Source organism: Dipodomys spectabilis, unplaced genomic scaffold (assembly GCF_019054845.1).
Source record: "Dipodomys spectabilis isolate Male_0828 unplaced genomic scaffold, ASM1905484v1 ptg000095l, whole genome shotgun sequence".
Classification (NCBI taxonomy): domain Eukaryota; kingdom Metazoa; phylum Chordata; class Mammalia; order Rodentia; family Heteromyidae; genus Dipodomys; species Dipodomys spectabilis.
Window position 1 is genome coordinate 26442350 of NW_024870772.1, and position 15399 is coordinate 26457748.

The 15399-nt window shown below is 38.7% G+C and overlaps 1 protein-coding gene across 2 annotated transcripts in view; it reads right to left on the bottom strand.

Moving 5' to 3' along the window:
• Positions 1-2930: 2930 nt before the first annotated feature.
• Positions 2931-15399, bottom strand: part of Micu2 (mitochondrial calcium uptake 2) — a 98598-nt gene continuing 86129 nt past the window's right edge. The window contains exons 8-12 of one of the 2 annotated variants that reach the window (XM_042685631.1): positions 14195-14292; positions 10575-10746; positions 6107-6215; positions 5424-5581; positions 2931-3560 (exon numbers count right to left, since the gene is read on the bottom strand). In XM_042685631.1, the coding sequence (XP_042541565.1) occupies positions 3456-3560; positions 5424-5581; positions 6107-6215; positions 10575-10746; positions 14195-14292 (642 nt within the window). In that variant the 3' untranslated portion in view covers positions 2931-3455. The remainder of the gene's footprint in view (positions 3561-5423; positions 5582-6106; positions 6216-10574; positions 10747-14194; positions 14293-15399) is intronic. The other variant, XM_042685632.1, reaches the window with a different exon arrangement.

The window sequence follows — 15399 nt, forward strand, 5'->3', positions numbered from 1 at the left end:
TTTGAGTAGGGTCTTACATTTAGCCTGGGCGTATCACTGGGATAACAGGCACGTGCCACTACGCTCAGCTTTTTATTGGTTAACATAGAGTCTTGTGAACATTTTTGCCAGGCTGGTCTAAACCCATTATTCTCCCAGGCTTAACTACTTGAACAGATACATATTGCCTAGCCAATAAGGTCATTGTTTTTTTTTTGGGGGGGGGAGGGATGCTACTGGAATTTGAACTCAAGTCCTTGAGCTTGCTTGGTTAGTGCTCTGCCATTGAGTCATGCCTCCAGCCCAGATTTTTTGTGCCAGTATTGAGTCTTGAACTCAAGGCCTCTTACTCTTGCTTAGCTTTTTTGCTCAAGCCTAGTGCTTTACCATTTGAACCACACACCACTTCTGGCTTTTTGCTAGCTAATTGGATATAAACCTCTGATATGTCTGCATGAGCTGTCTTTGAACTATTATTCAGCCTTCTGATTACAAGTGTGAGCCACCAGGAACTGGCTTTAAATTCTTTTCTTTCTTCCTTCTTTCTTCCTGTCTTCCTAAATCACCTGTGGTTGAGAAGCTGCTTCAGCCTGTGGAGATGGATTGGAAGATTGTCCCCTTGTATGACTTTGATCAAGATACAGTGTACTTGGCCAGGTACTGGTAGTTCTTCTCAGTTGAACCTCCTTTGTACAAATAAATTAAAATTATATAAATAATAATTAAAGATGACTGTTCTATGTGCTGGTTCTTCTACAGATCAAAAGCAGCGATTGATGGGCTTCCTGAAGCAACCAACCTCGACTGACTCAAGGTGACAATTTCCTTGCTCTCCATGGCTTCAGGAGGCTGCACTGGAAAGTGGCCTGCCTGCTGCCAAAATGCACAAAATGTATCAGCCTCTTCATCAAGCGTCAACACAGATGCCAAAGGTGTTCTGCTAGACTTCAGTTTCAAAACAGTTGAATAGTTCTTGCCAGTTTCACAGCTATTTTAGTAGAAGATTCTTGAAGCTCCATTGTCTGCTATCTGCTGACATTACTTTCTCCATTATGATTTGAATTTGTTTTGAGCATGCTAGACAAGTACTCTGTTACTGATCTGTATCTCTAACCCTTTATTATTATTTTTGTCAGTTATGGGCCTGAACTCTGGGCTTGGGCACTGTCCCTCAGCTCTTCAGCTCAAGGCTAGTGCTCTGCCACTTGAACTACAGTGCCACTTCTGCCTTTTTCTGTTTATGTGGTACTGAGGAATCGAAACCAGGGCTTCATGCATCACTAAGCCATATTCCCAGCCCTGAGAAATTCTTATCTCTAATTCACCAGCAAAAAGCTGGAAGTGAGGGTGAGGCTCAATTGGCAGAGCACAATCCTGGTAGAGCACCAACCACCCATGAGCAAAAAAAAAAAAAAAACAAAACCAAACTAACAAAAAAATCTCAAGCCAGCCAGGAGCTGGTTGCTCATGCCTGTAATCCTAGGTACTCAGGAGGCTGAGATCTGAGGATCACTGTTCAAAGCCAGCCAATGCAGGAAAGTCCATGAGACCCTGATCTCAAACTAACCACCAGAAAATCAGAAGTGGAGCTGTGTCAAAGAAGTAGAGTACTAGCCTTGAGCAAAAGAGCTCAGGAACAGAGCCCAGGCTCTAAGTTTAAGCCCCATGGCCAAAAAAAAAAAAAAAAAAATCAACAAAAACCCTGAGATTGCAAAATTCTGTTTAAGGTCCATTACACAACACACACACACACACACACACACACACACACACACACACACACACACACACAGAGAGAGAGAGAGAGAGAGAGAAATAGAAGCAAATGTGCCTAGAGTTCATGGGAGACAATGAAAGCCAGACGCATGATGAGATCCCTGGACAATAGTGAAGATGGATGAAGTCACAGCTCAGGAGATCATGCTCTCCACCTTTTAAAAGATAAACAGAGAAATAACAACATAACCATCCAAACATTAAGATTCTTTTTTTTTGTTTGTTTTTGGGTCCGGTAGTGGACCTGAACTCTGGGCCTGGGCGCTGTCCCTCAGCTCTTCAGCTCAAGGCTAGCACTCTACCACTTGAGCCACAGCGCCACTTCCGGCTTTTTTCTTTTTGCTTATGTGGTGCTGAGGAACCAAACGCAGGGCCTCATGCATGCAAGGCAAGCACTCTACCACTGAGCAACCTTCCTAGCCCCAAGTATGCATTTTTTTTTGTTGTTGTTGGTCATGGAGCTTGAACTCTGGGCCTGGGTGCTGTCCCTTAGCTCTTCAGCTCAAGGCTAGTGCTCTACCATTTGAGCCACAGTGCTACTTCCAGTATCTTTCTTGTATATTGATTTACTCTCCTTTGAATATGTACCCAAGAGTGATATAGTAGAATTATAAGGTATGTCTATTTAGTTTTTGGGAAGCCTTGTACTGATTTCCATATCTAAGGCCATTTCAAACATTTATTGAAATAACTCAGTATATCTCATGGTACCCTGATCTTATGACAAAAATTTTCCCAACAATTGCTAGTGTTTTTCAGTGCTGGGCATGGAGCCCAAGGCCTTCCTGCAAGCCAGGCAAACACTCTGCCTCTGAGTGACATCTCATACTAGTTTTTAAGAATACAGATCAGGCTGGGTGCTGGTGGCTTACGCCTGTAATCCTAGCTACTCAGGAGGCTGAGATCTGAGGATCACGGTTCAAAGCCAGCCTGGGCAGGAATACTGTGAGACTCCTATCTCCAATAAACCACCAGGAAACCTGAAGTGGTGCTGTAGCTCAAGTGGTAGAGCGCTCGCCTTGAGCTGAAGAGCTGAGGGACAGTGTCCAGGCCCAGAGTTCAAGCCGCATGACCAAAAAAAAACCAAAAACAAAAGAATACAGATCAGTGAGACCCGCAAAACAAAACAAAGAAACATTTACATTTAAAAATAAAAAGCCCTGAGTTTTTCTGAATCTGTGTAATTACTTTATTCTGCTTCCAGATAAGATGTAGAGACATACATTAAAGACAACAAAGACATAGCTAAGCTATTAACTGAAATAAAACATGAGAAATTTCTGAGATGATAAAGATGGTAACAACTTTTAGTAAATCTGAAACTTCATTTACTCTATCAGACCCACATAATATCTAGAATTGTACATCCATTGCTTTTTCTCACAAGCATTTATTCAACCTTTCAGAAAGCACATCTGATCTTACCTAAGAAGTCAGAGAGTAACTATGCTTTCCATCTTACCAAAGCACAAAACATTACTTCCAATATAGATCTGACAGGATCCAATCTATTTTGTAAATGAATATGCTCTTTTCCTTTTATTGTCATTTAATGGAAATTTATCAACAGAGTATTAAATCAGAAGGCATCTTTACATTATAAAGGGAGTCAATGAAGATTTAAGAAAAGCTGCTTGTACTATGAAAAACCAATCCCCAATTCCTGTCATGTGGAATAACATAACTGCTACATTATCTCTTTAAAAAAGGCCTCTTCCAGCTTGTTTCCAGACTTCTTTTACTCCTTTAATGCTTTCCTTCTTCACACATTTCCAGTATTCTTGTACACTCTGTTGTTGTGGCACCTGTTAATCAAAAGTAAAAATTAATAGGGAAGAGAAAGCAATAGAGGGTTATTATGATCAAAATATAATATATGCATATCTGAAATACCACAGCAGGACTCCATGGTGTAATTAACACACAACTAAAAAAGTGACAGGAAAGTAAAACAGGTTCTGCTGGGAGAGGTGAGCACCAGCAGAAGGTGGGAGGGATAATGAAGCAGGTGAAGGAAGATGAAGACGGTCAGTGTACTCTGTCTGCACATATAAAGATAGAAAAATGAAGAGTGTTGCTGCTTAAGAAGGAGGGATAGGCTGAAGGAGAGTGACAGGGAAGGCAGGGCTGATTTGGACACATTGCGAAAGTGTTACACCAAAACCCCCTTTGTACAACTAATGAATGCTAAGAATTGATTAAAAAAGTAAAAATTACATCATTCTCTTCCATTTTAAACGATTTCATGTTTACTTAGTTATTTTTTTCCTTTATATACTCCCTCACCCCAAAAAATACTTGGGAGTAGATTATAGTTTCAAACAGGTTTGCTATTAAAAACCTTATATAGTTTCTGTAAATTATGTGTGTGGAAGGAAGCTTGAACTCGCTTTTCTAAGTTGTAAATGAACAGATTCGCCTTCATGACCAAGAACATCACATTCTCTAATATCCTGCTTTTCCTTCCTACCTACCAATTATTATTATTTATTTTGTTGGTCATGGGGCCTGAACTCTGGGCCTGGGCGCTGTCTCTCAGCTCTTCAGCTCAAGGCTAGCGCTCTACCACTTGGGCCACAGCACTACTTTCAGCTTTTCTGCTTACATGGTGCTGAGGAATTGGACCCAGGGCCTCAGGCGTGCAAGGCAAGCACTCTACCACTGAGCCACCTTCCCAGCCCATACCTACCAATTATTATGTTTCTTTCATGAGAGTACTTCTAGTAGTAGTGGAATCCACTTGTAGATTTCTAGTCTCAACAGAATTCTAGGGTTGATTTCTTCCCATAGATAGTGAATAATGATATAACTAACATTGCTGTGTCTCAGATAATGGTATCTCATTTCTCATAATTATGCCTGGCAGATTCTCTTAGTTCAATCATAATCCAGAAATGAGGAAAATGAAGTGGCTTTGCATACAGGATTTGAATTCAGGTATGTCTAACTACAGAGCTCTAAGCCAAATATTAGGCTATAATTTCTTAGCAGCAGTTTTTATTAGATCCAGGAACAATTTTGTTTTTCTTTGGTGGGGGAAGCAGTTCTGGACTTGAACTCAGGCCCTGGGTGCTGTAACCTGAGCTGCTTTTACTTAAGGCTAGCACTCTACCACTTGTGCCACAGCTCCATTTCTGGCTTTTTGGTAAGTTATTAGATATAAGAGTCCTCACAGACATTCTTGCCTGAGCTTGCTTCAAACTGTAATGTTCAGATCTCAGTGTCTTGCGTAGCAAGGATTATAGGGACAAGCCTTTGGCACCTGGCTCCAGATTAAAAAAAAAGTGCAGAAAAATGTTACAATCTCATTTTATGTCATTGCCTCATAATTTCTATAAATAATTAAACTTCTATTTAAGCTTACATATTTGCCCTAAATTTTTAGGATGAACATCAGGCTAACAACTTTTTTTTTTGGCCAGTCCTGAGGTTTGAACACAGGGCCTGTGTACTCACTGTCTCTTAACTTTTTTGTTCAAAGATAACATTTTACCACTTGAGCCACAGCTCCACTGATGGCATTTTGGTGGTTAATTGGAGGTAAGAGTCTCATGGACTTTCTTGCTTAGGCTGGCTTTGAACTACAATCCTTAGATCTCAACCTCCTGAATAGCTAGGATTACAGGTGTGAGTTGGGTAATAATTTTTTTTAATTCAAAATTGGTTACCCATAAACCTCGATGCATCCTGTTTTTTAACACCCCAAGAAACTCTCCATGACTCAGGCATTCATCACCATCCAAGTCAAAGATCTTGAAAACGGTGTCCAAAATGTTGTTGGAGAGCTCTTGTCCTGTTGCTACCTTCACAGCTCTCTTAAACTCCGCTAAAAATCAGAACATAAACAGGCCATCAGCCAGGCTAGACTTGATCTACATTTCATTGTGAAAATAAAATTTCTTCTTATTTGGGAAATGAGACACTAAACACTACTCATTGTAAATGCATTTCAATCATAAATTTGGTTGAGAAATGTCAAGACCGTAACTTTTAATTGAATCAAAGCTTTTTTTTTGGTTCCAGTCATGGGGCTTGAACTCTGGGCCTGGGCGCTGTCCCTCAGCTCTTCAGCTCAAGGCTAGCACTCTACCACTTGAGCCACAGCGCCACTTCCAGCTTTTTTTCTTTTTGCTTATGTGGTGCTGGGGAATCGAACCCAGAGCCTCATGCATGCAAGGCAAGTGCTCTACCACTGAGCCACCTTCCCAGCCCTAAAGTAAATGTTAACTAAGTGATAATCACATTGAATAAAAGTCAAATTATTTTACAGATGGCTGACTCCTTGGTTGGTATCAACTACTTCAAGAATAGACTGAAAATGCTTATAGATAACATCAATGATTTTACTTACCCATTCTAACAGGACGATGAGCTAAGCTAAACATTTGCATGGCGATAGCGAAATCTTCCAAGTGAGTTGTAAAATGGCAAAATGACTTGAACTCATCCAAACTAATGCTCTAATGAAAATAAAAGGTTATTACAATTTTATGAATACATTAAAAAAATCAAATGAATTTAATGATGAGTCTTCTATCATAAAGCTTATGAACTTAGATCTAAGCAAATCTACTAAAAAGTTTGACACACAGAGTAATAATAGAAAAATAGGTTTTAGAACTTAGGAGGAACCAGGAGAGATGTGTATGGCCACTGTGTATGGTGGTGTATAGTGGACACTGTGAATGGGAGCTCTTAGAGAGGCATACTGTAAGCCTTGGCATGGTCCTGGGTTACAGAATGAATTTTGTCCCTGCCCTCAATTCATATTTTGATGCCCTAAGGAAATGAAGGTAGAAGCAGGTTATAGGGGTGAGGTGCCAATCCTGTAGGACTGCTATTACAGGGAAAGAGACATCAGAGCTCACTTCCTTTCTCTTTCTTTGTGTGTATGGCTATATAAGGGCACAGTGAGGAAGTGCCCTGTAACTGGAAAGGTAGCCCCTTGACCTCAGACTTCCCACTTCCAGCATGGTGAAGAAATACATTTCTATTGTGAAGCTACTCAATGTGTGCTCTGCTATGGCAGCGCAGGAGACAAATACTGTTGGGTATATTTGTACTTGGTTAGATCAGTGCACACAGCATTGAAAAAGTAGTGGGTTTTGGAGTGAGATGGACTATGCTTAATCTTTAGTTCTGTCATTTACTGTGTGTGTGCGGTCATGGCCTAAATCTTATGTAAGTAGCTTCCCAAGGGTTTACTAAGTGGAGCAATGAGTATTCAAATGAGTATTCATTTGACTTCAAAATGATCCTAGAGATCATCTGGCTTCTCAGCATCACCCTCAGAGGACTTGGTAAGAAAAGAGCTGAAACAAATATGATACTTATGCAAATAATACAGCTTTAAGGTTGTTGTTTTTTTGCCTCTAATCTTGTAAGGAGTCATAAAATTGTACAGAGCAACTTAAAAATATGTAACTTTACAGTTGTTAACACAATGACTTTTTTTTTTTTTTTGCTGGTCCTGAGGCTTGAACTCTGGGCCTGGGGACTGTCCCTGAGCTTCTTTTTGCTAAAGCTAGTACTCTACCACTTGAACTACAGTGTCACCTCCAGCTTTATTTGAGTAGTGTATTGGAGATAAGAGTCTCATGGACTTCCCTGCCAGGGCTGGCTTTGAACTGCAATCCTCAGATCTCAGCCTCCTGAGTAGCTAGGTGTGAGCCATCAGTGCCTGGCTAACATGTTGGTTTTTAATAGCTCAGACCCCTTAAAGTTCTTGTTATTCATTAAGTTTTAAAAATTCAATTACAAATTAAGGAGAATGGTATTAAATGGGTGATGCCAAGATCCCACACCCTATTTTTTCTTGTGTCTTTGATTATATCTTTAAGTGAAGATGAGAGGAGGTGATACAATTTTTAATTTTTAGGTACTCATTTCAACAATTTTTACTTGAAAGCTTCTGAGTTTTGCTTTTGAAGATCTGTATCTATATCTGTTCCTCTTTAAGATATTTTCCCCCCAAGTTTTTCCTATACATACTCAGGTTCATTTTCTCTAAGATTTAAGTTTTGAACCATCTGGATTGTTTTAGAGCAATTAGGTAGAGTTATCTTACTTTGTCCATCAGTTGACCAGTGAAATTTTCATTTATTAATAATTTTTATGAATTAATCTGAAATACTATCTTACATATAGAAAATGTTCATGTGCATATGAGTTGATTTCTGTACTTTGTATTCTTGTTCAATTGATCTGTCAAATTCATATCTGAAACTCTTTTAGTTTCCTAGGCTTGATAACTTTCATATCTTGACATTCTTTTAATTTTAACTTGTATGGCCTGTCTAGTTTCCCTTTAATGGCATTTTTATTGAGACCCATTAGAGTTCACTCATATCAGAATTTTTCTGTCTCCTACACAGGGGAAAGACCACTCTTCTTCACCTCTGTGCATTTAGGTGGTGTTATATGATTAGTCTGGCCAATAGCCAAGTGTCAGGTGATGTTTTAGGCCAAGACATTTAATTCCTAGAATGTGATTCCTTCCTTTCTTTTCTTGACACAGTCTTTGAGGATGGTGTCTCTACCAGATGATGGGGCTCCAAGACAGCAGAGCCTTGGAGAGACTTGGATTCCTAAGTAACTATGACAGTGCTTTTTCCAGCCTAAAACTGAAATGTAGCATGGCTGAACAAGAACTCATTGATGTTAGCCATAAGAATTTTATGGTTAAGTTTGTAACTAGAAAAAGTATGGGCTGTTCTGACTAATATAATCATTACATTTATAGACTAATTAAAAGAAGAACAGTTTTGTTTTCAATACTGAGATTCCTACTCAATAACAGAGAGAGTCTCTTGAAATAGGAATGCATTTTCCTTTATATCTATCAAGGTTATGAAAATGTCTTCATATATAAATATGTATATTCAAATTTTCTTATTTGTTTATTTATTTACTTACTTATTTATTCTTCCCCTGGTGTCTGTCCTGGGGCTTGAATGTAGGCAGCTTGGGTGTCCTTGAGCTTTTGTTCTCAAGGTTGGTACTTTACCACTTGAGCCAAACCTAAACTTCTCTCTTTTTGGTGGTTAACTGGACTTTCCTATCTGGGCTGGCTTTGAAAGTGGATTCTCAGATCTTAGCATCCTATGTAGCTAAATTACAGCATGAATGACCAGTGCCTAGCTATCCCTAATTTTGTTGTTGTTGTTAATTATTGACAGTATGGGGACTTCATCATTTCCAAAGTCCTTTTGCTTGTAGTGGGTTTTTTTGGTGCTGGTCCTGAGGCTTGAACTCAAGGCCTATGCATTGTCCCTGAGCTTATTTTGCTCAAGGCTAGCATTCTTTCTACTTGAGCCACAGCTCTTGTATTGGCTTTCTTTGGATATTTTAGTAGAGATGAGTCTCTTGGCCTTTCCTGCCTGGGCTGGCTTTAAACCGTGATTCTCAGATTTCAGCCTGTTAAGTAGCTAGGAGTACAAGTGTGAGCTACTGGCGTCTGGCTACTTATAGGTTTTTTTTTTTTCTTTTTTTTTTTTTGGTCAGTCGTGGGGCTTGAACTCTGGGCCTGGGCGCTGTCTCTCAGCTATTCATTCAGCTCAAGGTGAGTACTCTACCACTTGAGCCATAGTGCCACTTCTGCCACTTTTCTGGTGGCTTATTAGAGGTAAGAGTCTCACAGAGTTTCTTGCTTGGGCTGGCTTCGAACTGTGATCCTCAGATCTCAGCCTCCTGAGTAGCTAGGATTATAGGTGTGAGCCACTGGCAGCAGGCACTTGAAGTGTTTTTATCATAGGGTCTTACACTTTAGTAAACTGACTTCAGATTGCAATCTTCTTACTTCTACCTCTCTAGCAGTGGAGATTACAGGCATACATGATCACATCTGGCCTGTTATATTTATTTCTAGTTGTTATATATTTCTATTGTGATTTTAAATGGTCTTTTCTATTATATATATTTTCTTTTGTATTTGAAATATCTTTAAAAAAGTTCTACTCTAAATATATTTAGAACCATATATACTATAAAGTAAGAAATAGGCACAGTGGTTCACACCTGTAATTCTAGTTATTCAGAAGTTGCAATTGGAAGGATTGAGGTTTGAGGTTATTGAATTCTTGTCTTATTCTTTTTTTTTTCTTACTTTTTTTTTTTTTTTTTGTCAGTTGTGGGGCTTGAACTCTGGGCCTGGGTGCTATCCCTGCGCTCTTTAGCTCAAGGCAAGCACTCTACCTCTTGAGCCACAGCGTCATTTCTGGTTTTCTAGTGGTTTTTTGGAGATCAGAGTCTCACAGACTTTTCTGCCTGGGCTGGCTTTGAACCATGATCCTCAGATCTCAGCCTCCTAAGTAGCTAGGATTACAGGTGTGAGCCACTGGCGCCCAGCTCTTTTTTTTTTTTTTTTCTTTTGTTGGTTGTAGGGCTTGAACTCTTGGATCTGGGTGCTGTCCCTCAGCTCTTCAGCTAAAGGTAAACACTCTACCATTTGAACCACAGTGCCACTTCTAGTTCTCTGAGTGGTTTTTGGAGATAAGAATATCATAGACTTTCCTGCCTGGGCTTTGAACCTTGTTCCTCATATCTCAGCCTCCTGTGTAGCTAGGATTATAGGCATAAGCCACCGGTGCCTGGCTCTTGTCTTATTCTTGACTTTAGTAGAATTGCAAATTTACAGTTGCTATATTGATTTTGACTTTGGAAGGAATTCACCCACAGGAAAACTGTGTGGAAAAAATTCTTTGATTTCATATTTCAATAAAGAATGGTATAATCTTGGTTAATTTAGAAATTAACTTAGTTATATAAAATATCTAATTTATTTCATTTTTATCATATGCATAAGGAAAGGGCATACCTACCTCTCCTGCTGACAACTTCTCTCTTACATTTTTCCAATAAATATCTTTGTTTTCAGTGTTAGTGAAAAAAAGGAGCCACTCTGCAAAGTCTTCCTTTCTCATGAAACTCAAACCTTTAGAAAACTGCAGGAATTCCATTTCTTGAACCTCTGTTTGTAAATTTTCCATAAATCTGAATATTAAAACATAAAACATAGTAGCAGGTAGTGATATTCAAATTTAATATTATTACTCATTTCACTATTAGCCTCTTAATATGGTGGGCACAATGAAGGTAGGGTTTCCCAAGGGATTGTGGGAGAAGGATACAGAGAAGTTGATAAACTCCAGTACCTGCTTCAATTTGAGACGTCCTGTATTCAGTTTGTTTGTGCAGATTTACCAGGTAACCTACATTTTGATGAACTTTGATACAGTCATAGAAAATAAAAGTTCCACAGAAAGCAATCTTTACAATATAGAAACATAATCAACAATCAGAAAGTTTTAAATTTTAGGGGATACCATGTTCTTAGAATATTAGTCATAATTAGTAGTTCTTCATTTTTTTTGACACTAAAACTAGCAAATGCAATCAATAGCTTTGCATCAAAAGCTTAGGGTCTATCTGAAAAAAAATCTCTGTAATCTTTTGGATAACATATACCTATATGACTCAACATTCTTTCCTTATAAGAAAAATATGGCACTTTGATTGAATTGTTCACCAATAGCTTTTAGGGAAAGGTACAAATTAAAAGGACATCAGAATAATTTTTATTTTCTTTGAACAAAAATCCAGAAATGTTACACTTGATTTACTTATAATGTAAATCATGTGGAAAATATTAGAATCTTCACAAGTTTTAATATATTGCAGATCCCTTATTCACTTTTCTGCATGTTAAAAGATCTCTATCTGTCATATCACAGCTTAAATGGAAATCCATGAAGCAAAAAGAGGTACATTCCAGGTCAACAGGGGAAAAGCTGCCAACGTTAAAAAATTATTTGCTTTGTTTTCTATTTTTCCCAAACACAGGTAAGAATATCTTACATACAACATTCTCTTGATGTATTGAATGTATAGATTTTTCAATGCCATGTTTCTCTCTACATCAAAGGAGAATTTTATCTAAATTTTTAAACATTTTAAATGTAGACTGATGAATCAATAAGACCATTTACTGATATTTTTTGTCTTTTAATTGAATTTTCTTGTACTATTATCCTGAGATGACATTCAACTGATTCTTTTTTTTTTTGGGTCCAGTCGTAGGGTCTGAACTCTGGGCCTGGGCGCTGTCCCTCAGCTCTTCAGCTCAAGGCTAGCGCTCTACCACTTGAGCCACAGGGCCACTTCTGGCTTTTTTTTCCCCTGCTTATGTGGTGCTGAGGAATCGAACCCAGGGCCTAATGCATGAAAGGCAAGCGCTCTACCACTGAGCCACCTTCCCAGCCCTCAACTGATTCTTATTTAGTATTCATAATAGAATGCTTTACTTGCAAGTGAATGCACAGTAAATTGGTAAGGAGGAAATTTGGCTTAAAATCATAGCTAATTGTTCTTTTCATAGTGGCCTTGAGACTTGGTCTTGACTGAGGAAGACAAGACAAGAAAACAGAGCCCTGTGAAAGACAGCTGCATTTCTGGTATAGTGGAATAAGTGGGGAAAGTAGGACAGAAAGAAGTGGAAGCGTCCAAGAGATTATTCTTGATTAGGAACTTAAAAGTATTTGATAGCCATTGGGCTACAGAATGAGAGAGAAATGAAAGATAAGACTCTGTTCCTGAATAGAGTTAATTAATGATGTGATACATATTTACTGGTACCAGTTGTAAAAGGGAAGAATGCCTATCTGACCTTGAAAGATATAGAAGACAACAAAACAACAACAACAAAAAACCGCCATGTATGTTGCATAGACAGTTGCTGCTAAGGTGCTGTGGATACCGACAGTAGATGCCACAGTACTGTGGATATGGTATAGCACCCTTGTTATTTTCATCCTTACTGAAGCTCAGACTCCATTCTTAGGCACTTTCTTACTTATATCTCAGCACCCTTAGGCTGCTGATGGCTTTGCTTAAGTGCAGCCTAAAAAACCTATATAAAAAAGCTAGAAGTATATGAAGCTCAAGGGATAGAGTGCTAGCAGTAAGCAAGCAAGCAAACAAACAAAAAAAAACCCCTTAGGAACAGCACCCAGGCCCTAGTTCAAGCTCTAGGACTGACACAGGAAACAATAACAAAAAGAGTAAAGCTGTGTAGTAATGACACAGAACACATTTACTGTTTTGCCTCTACAGAAAAAAGTATGCAAGGGCTGGGAAGCTGGCTCAGTGGTAGAGCGCTTGCTTTGCAGGCATAAGGCTCTGGGTTCGATTCCTCAGCACCACATAAGCAAAAAGAAAAAAGCCGGAAGTGGCGCTGTGGCTCAAGTGGTAGAGCGCTAGCCTTGAGCTGAAGAGCTGAGGGACAGCGCTCAGGCCCTGAGTTCAGGCCCCACGACCGGACCCAAAAAAAAAAAGAAAAAAGAAAAAAGTATGCCAACCTTTGTGTTAAAGAATGGAAAAGATCTGTCTTCCAGATGAGGAATTTTAAAACAGGCACCTGTAGGCCAACTTACAGTAGATTCTAACATAAAAGTAAGCCCAGTTAAAATCAGCCAATTCTGAGGGAAGGAGGAGGAAGGAGAACCTTTCCTTTAGGAAGACCGTACCCTGTGTACCCAAATATGAATGGTCCTTTTTTCAAAGTATTGTTGGATAGTCTGTTTTATATTTGTATTTTATTTATTTATTTTTTGCCAGTCCTGGGGCTTGCATTCAGGGTTTGGACTCTGTTCTTGAGCCTCCCTGGGCTCAAAGCTAGCGCTCTAACACTTGAGCTACAGTGGACTTCTGGCTTTTTCAGTTTATGTGGCACTGAGGAATCAAACCCAAGGCTTCATGCATGCTAGGCAAACACTCTACCACTAAGCCACATTCCCAGCCCAATTTGTTTTATATTAACAACAAATTGACACTAAGGGCATATCTCTTGGTTACAAATATCAAGTTACTAAAAAGAATATTTTTGTATTCTATGAGATAGATAGTATTTTTCCTATTTTAAACATAGTAATTTTTTTTTTGTCTCTTGTGGGGCTTGAACTCTGGGCCTGGGCTCTGTCCCTGAGCTCTTCAGCTCAAAGCTAGTGTTCTACCATTTGAGCCACAGAGCCACTTCCTAAACATAGTAACTTTATGTTTCTTAAGTTTAGTTCTTAGAGATAACTACTATGCAAATGTCTTATTTATTTATTTATTTTTGTAGGTCAGGGCCTGAACTCAGGGCCTGGCTGCTGTCCCTGAGCTTTTTTGCTCAAGGCTAGCACTCTAGCACTTTGAGCCACAGCACTACTTGTAGTTTTCTGGTGTTAATTGGAGATAAGATCTCTAGTCTTTCCTGCTTAGGCTGGCTTTGAACTATGGCCATCAGATTTCAGCCTCCTGAGTAGCTTGAATTATAGGCATAAGCCACCAGCACTTGGCTCAGAAATAGTATTTTTGTGTACGGTCTGGAGTTCTGGGAAATATGTTCAGTTTTTCACTTCCTATTCATTGAATTCTCCTAAATAAACATATTTAAATTTACCTTCGAAATTCTTTATAATGAAGTTTCCTTTCTCCTCTTTTCCCAAAGAAACGCATTTGAAGAGTTGTATTCATTTCAGGTTCTTTCACTGTTGGTTCCTTTAAAAAAGCACATAGTATTTTAAAGTAACTATTTATAAAGATAAAAACAGAACTTGTATACTGGAACTCTTGAGATAATACCCAGAAATGATTTTTAGTTAAGAAAAGAGAAAAGGATAGAGCTAATAGTTTGGTCTGCTACTTTGTATAATCATTAGTGTTCTAAAATCATCTTTGCTCAGACAAAAGAAAAATAAAGACTAGAAATACTCAAGATAAACTTGTGCAGGAAAGAAATTCTTAGGTGGGGCTAATAGCTGAGAATAGAGATCAAAAAGTGATCTCTAGGTAGTTCCTAATGAACAGAGCTGAGAGAATTAAAGCAGGAGACTAAACTGAATGTTAGAAATGCAAAATAGAGTCTGGGTTACTCACATTTACATGTGATTAGCCTGTAATCCTAGCTTCTCAGGAGGCTGAGGTCTTAGGTTTGAAGCCAGCCTGGGCAGCAAAGTCTGTGAGACACTTAGCCCCAATGAACCAGCAAAAAGCCAGAAGTAGAGCTGTGGCTCAAAAAGTAGAGTGCTAGCCTTGAGCACAAAACCTTAGGGACAGTAGCAAGCCCTGAGTTCAAGTCTCAGGACCAGCAAACACTCATACTCACACTCACACACACACACAGTGCAAAACATGTTTTTTTTTTCTTATTAAAGGCAATGAGAGATTCTTCCTTCAATTTATAGAAAAATGAAATCATTAAAAAAATTACTAGCAGTAACCAAACAACAAAAGGAGAGGTATAAATGTAAGATAAATATTTAGGGCAAAAAAAAAAAAAAAAAAAAAAGAGACGTTAGGTGTGGTATGGTCTATTCCTCCTAACCCTTTCCTTATACCAGTTTCAGAGAATAGAAGTGGGATGTGAGATTATTGCATTGTGAGAAGTTTATCAAAAACTAAAAAAAGTTTTTCACCAGCTATACATCAGACAAGGGCCTAATATCTAGAATGTACTCAGAGCTCAACAAAAAACACTAAAACCTTAATCAACCCAATCAATAAATGGGCATCAAGAGAGACTTCTCCAAAGAAGTAAAAATGGCCAAGAGACACATGAAGAAATGCTCAACATTTCTGAAGGAAATAAAGGAAATGCAAATAAAA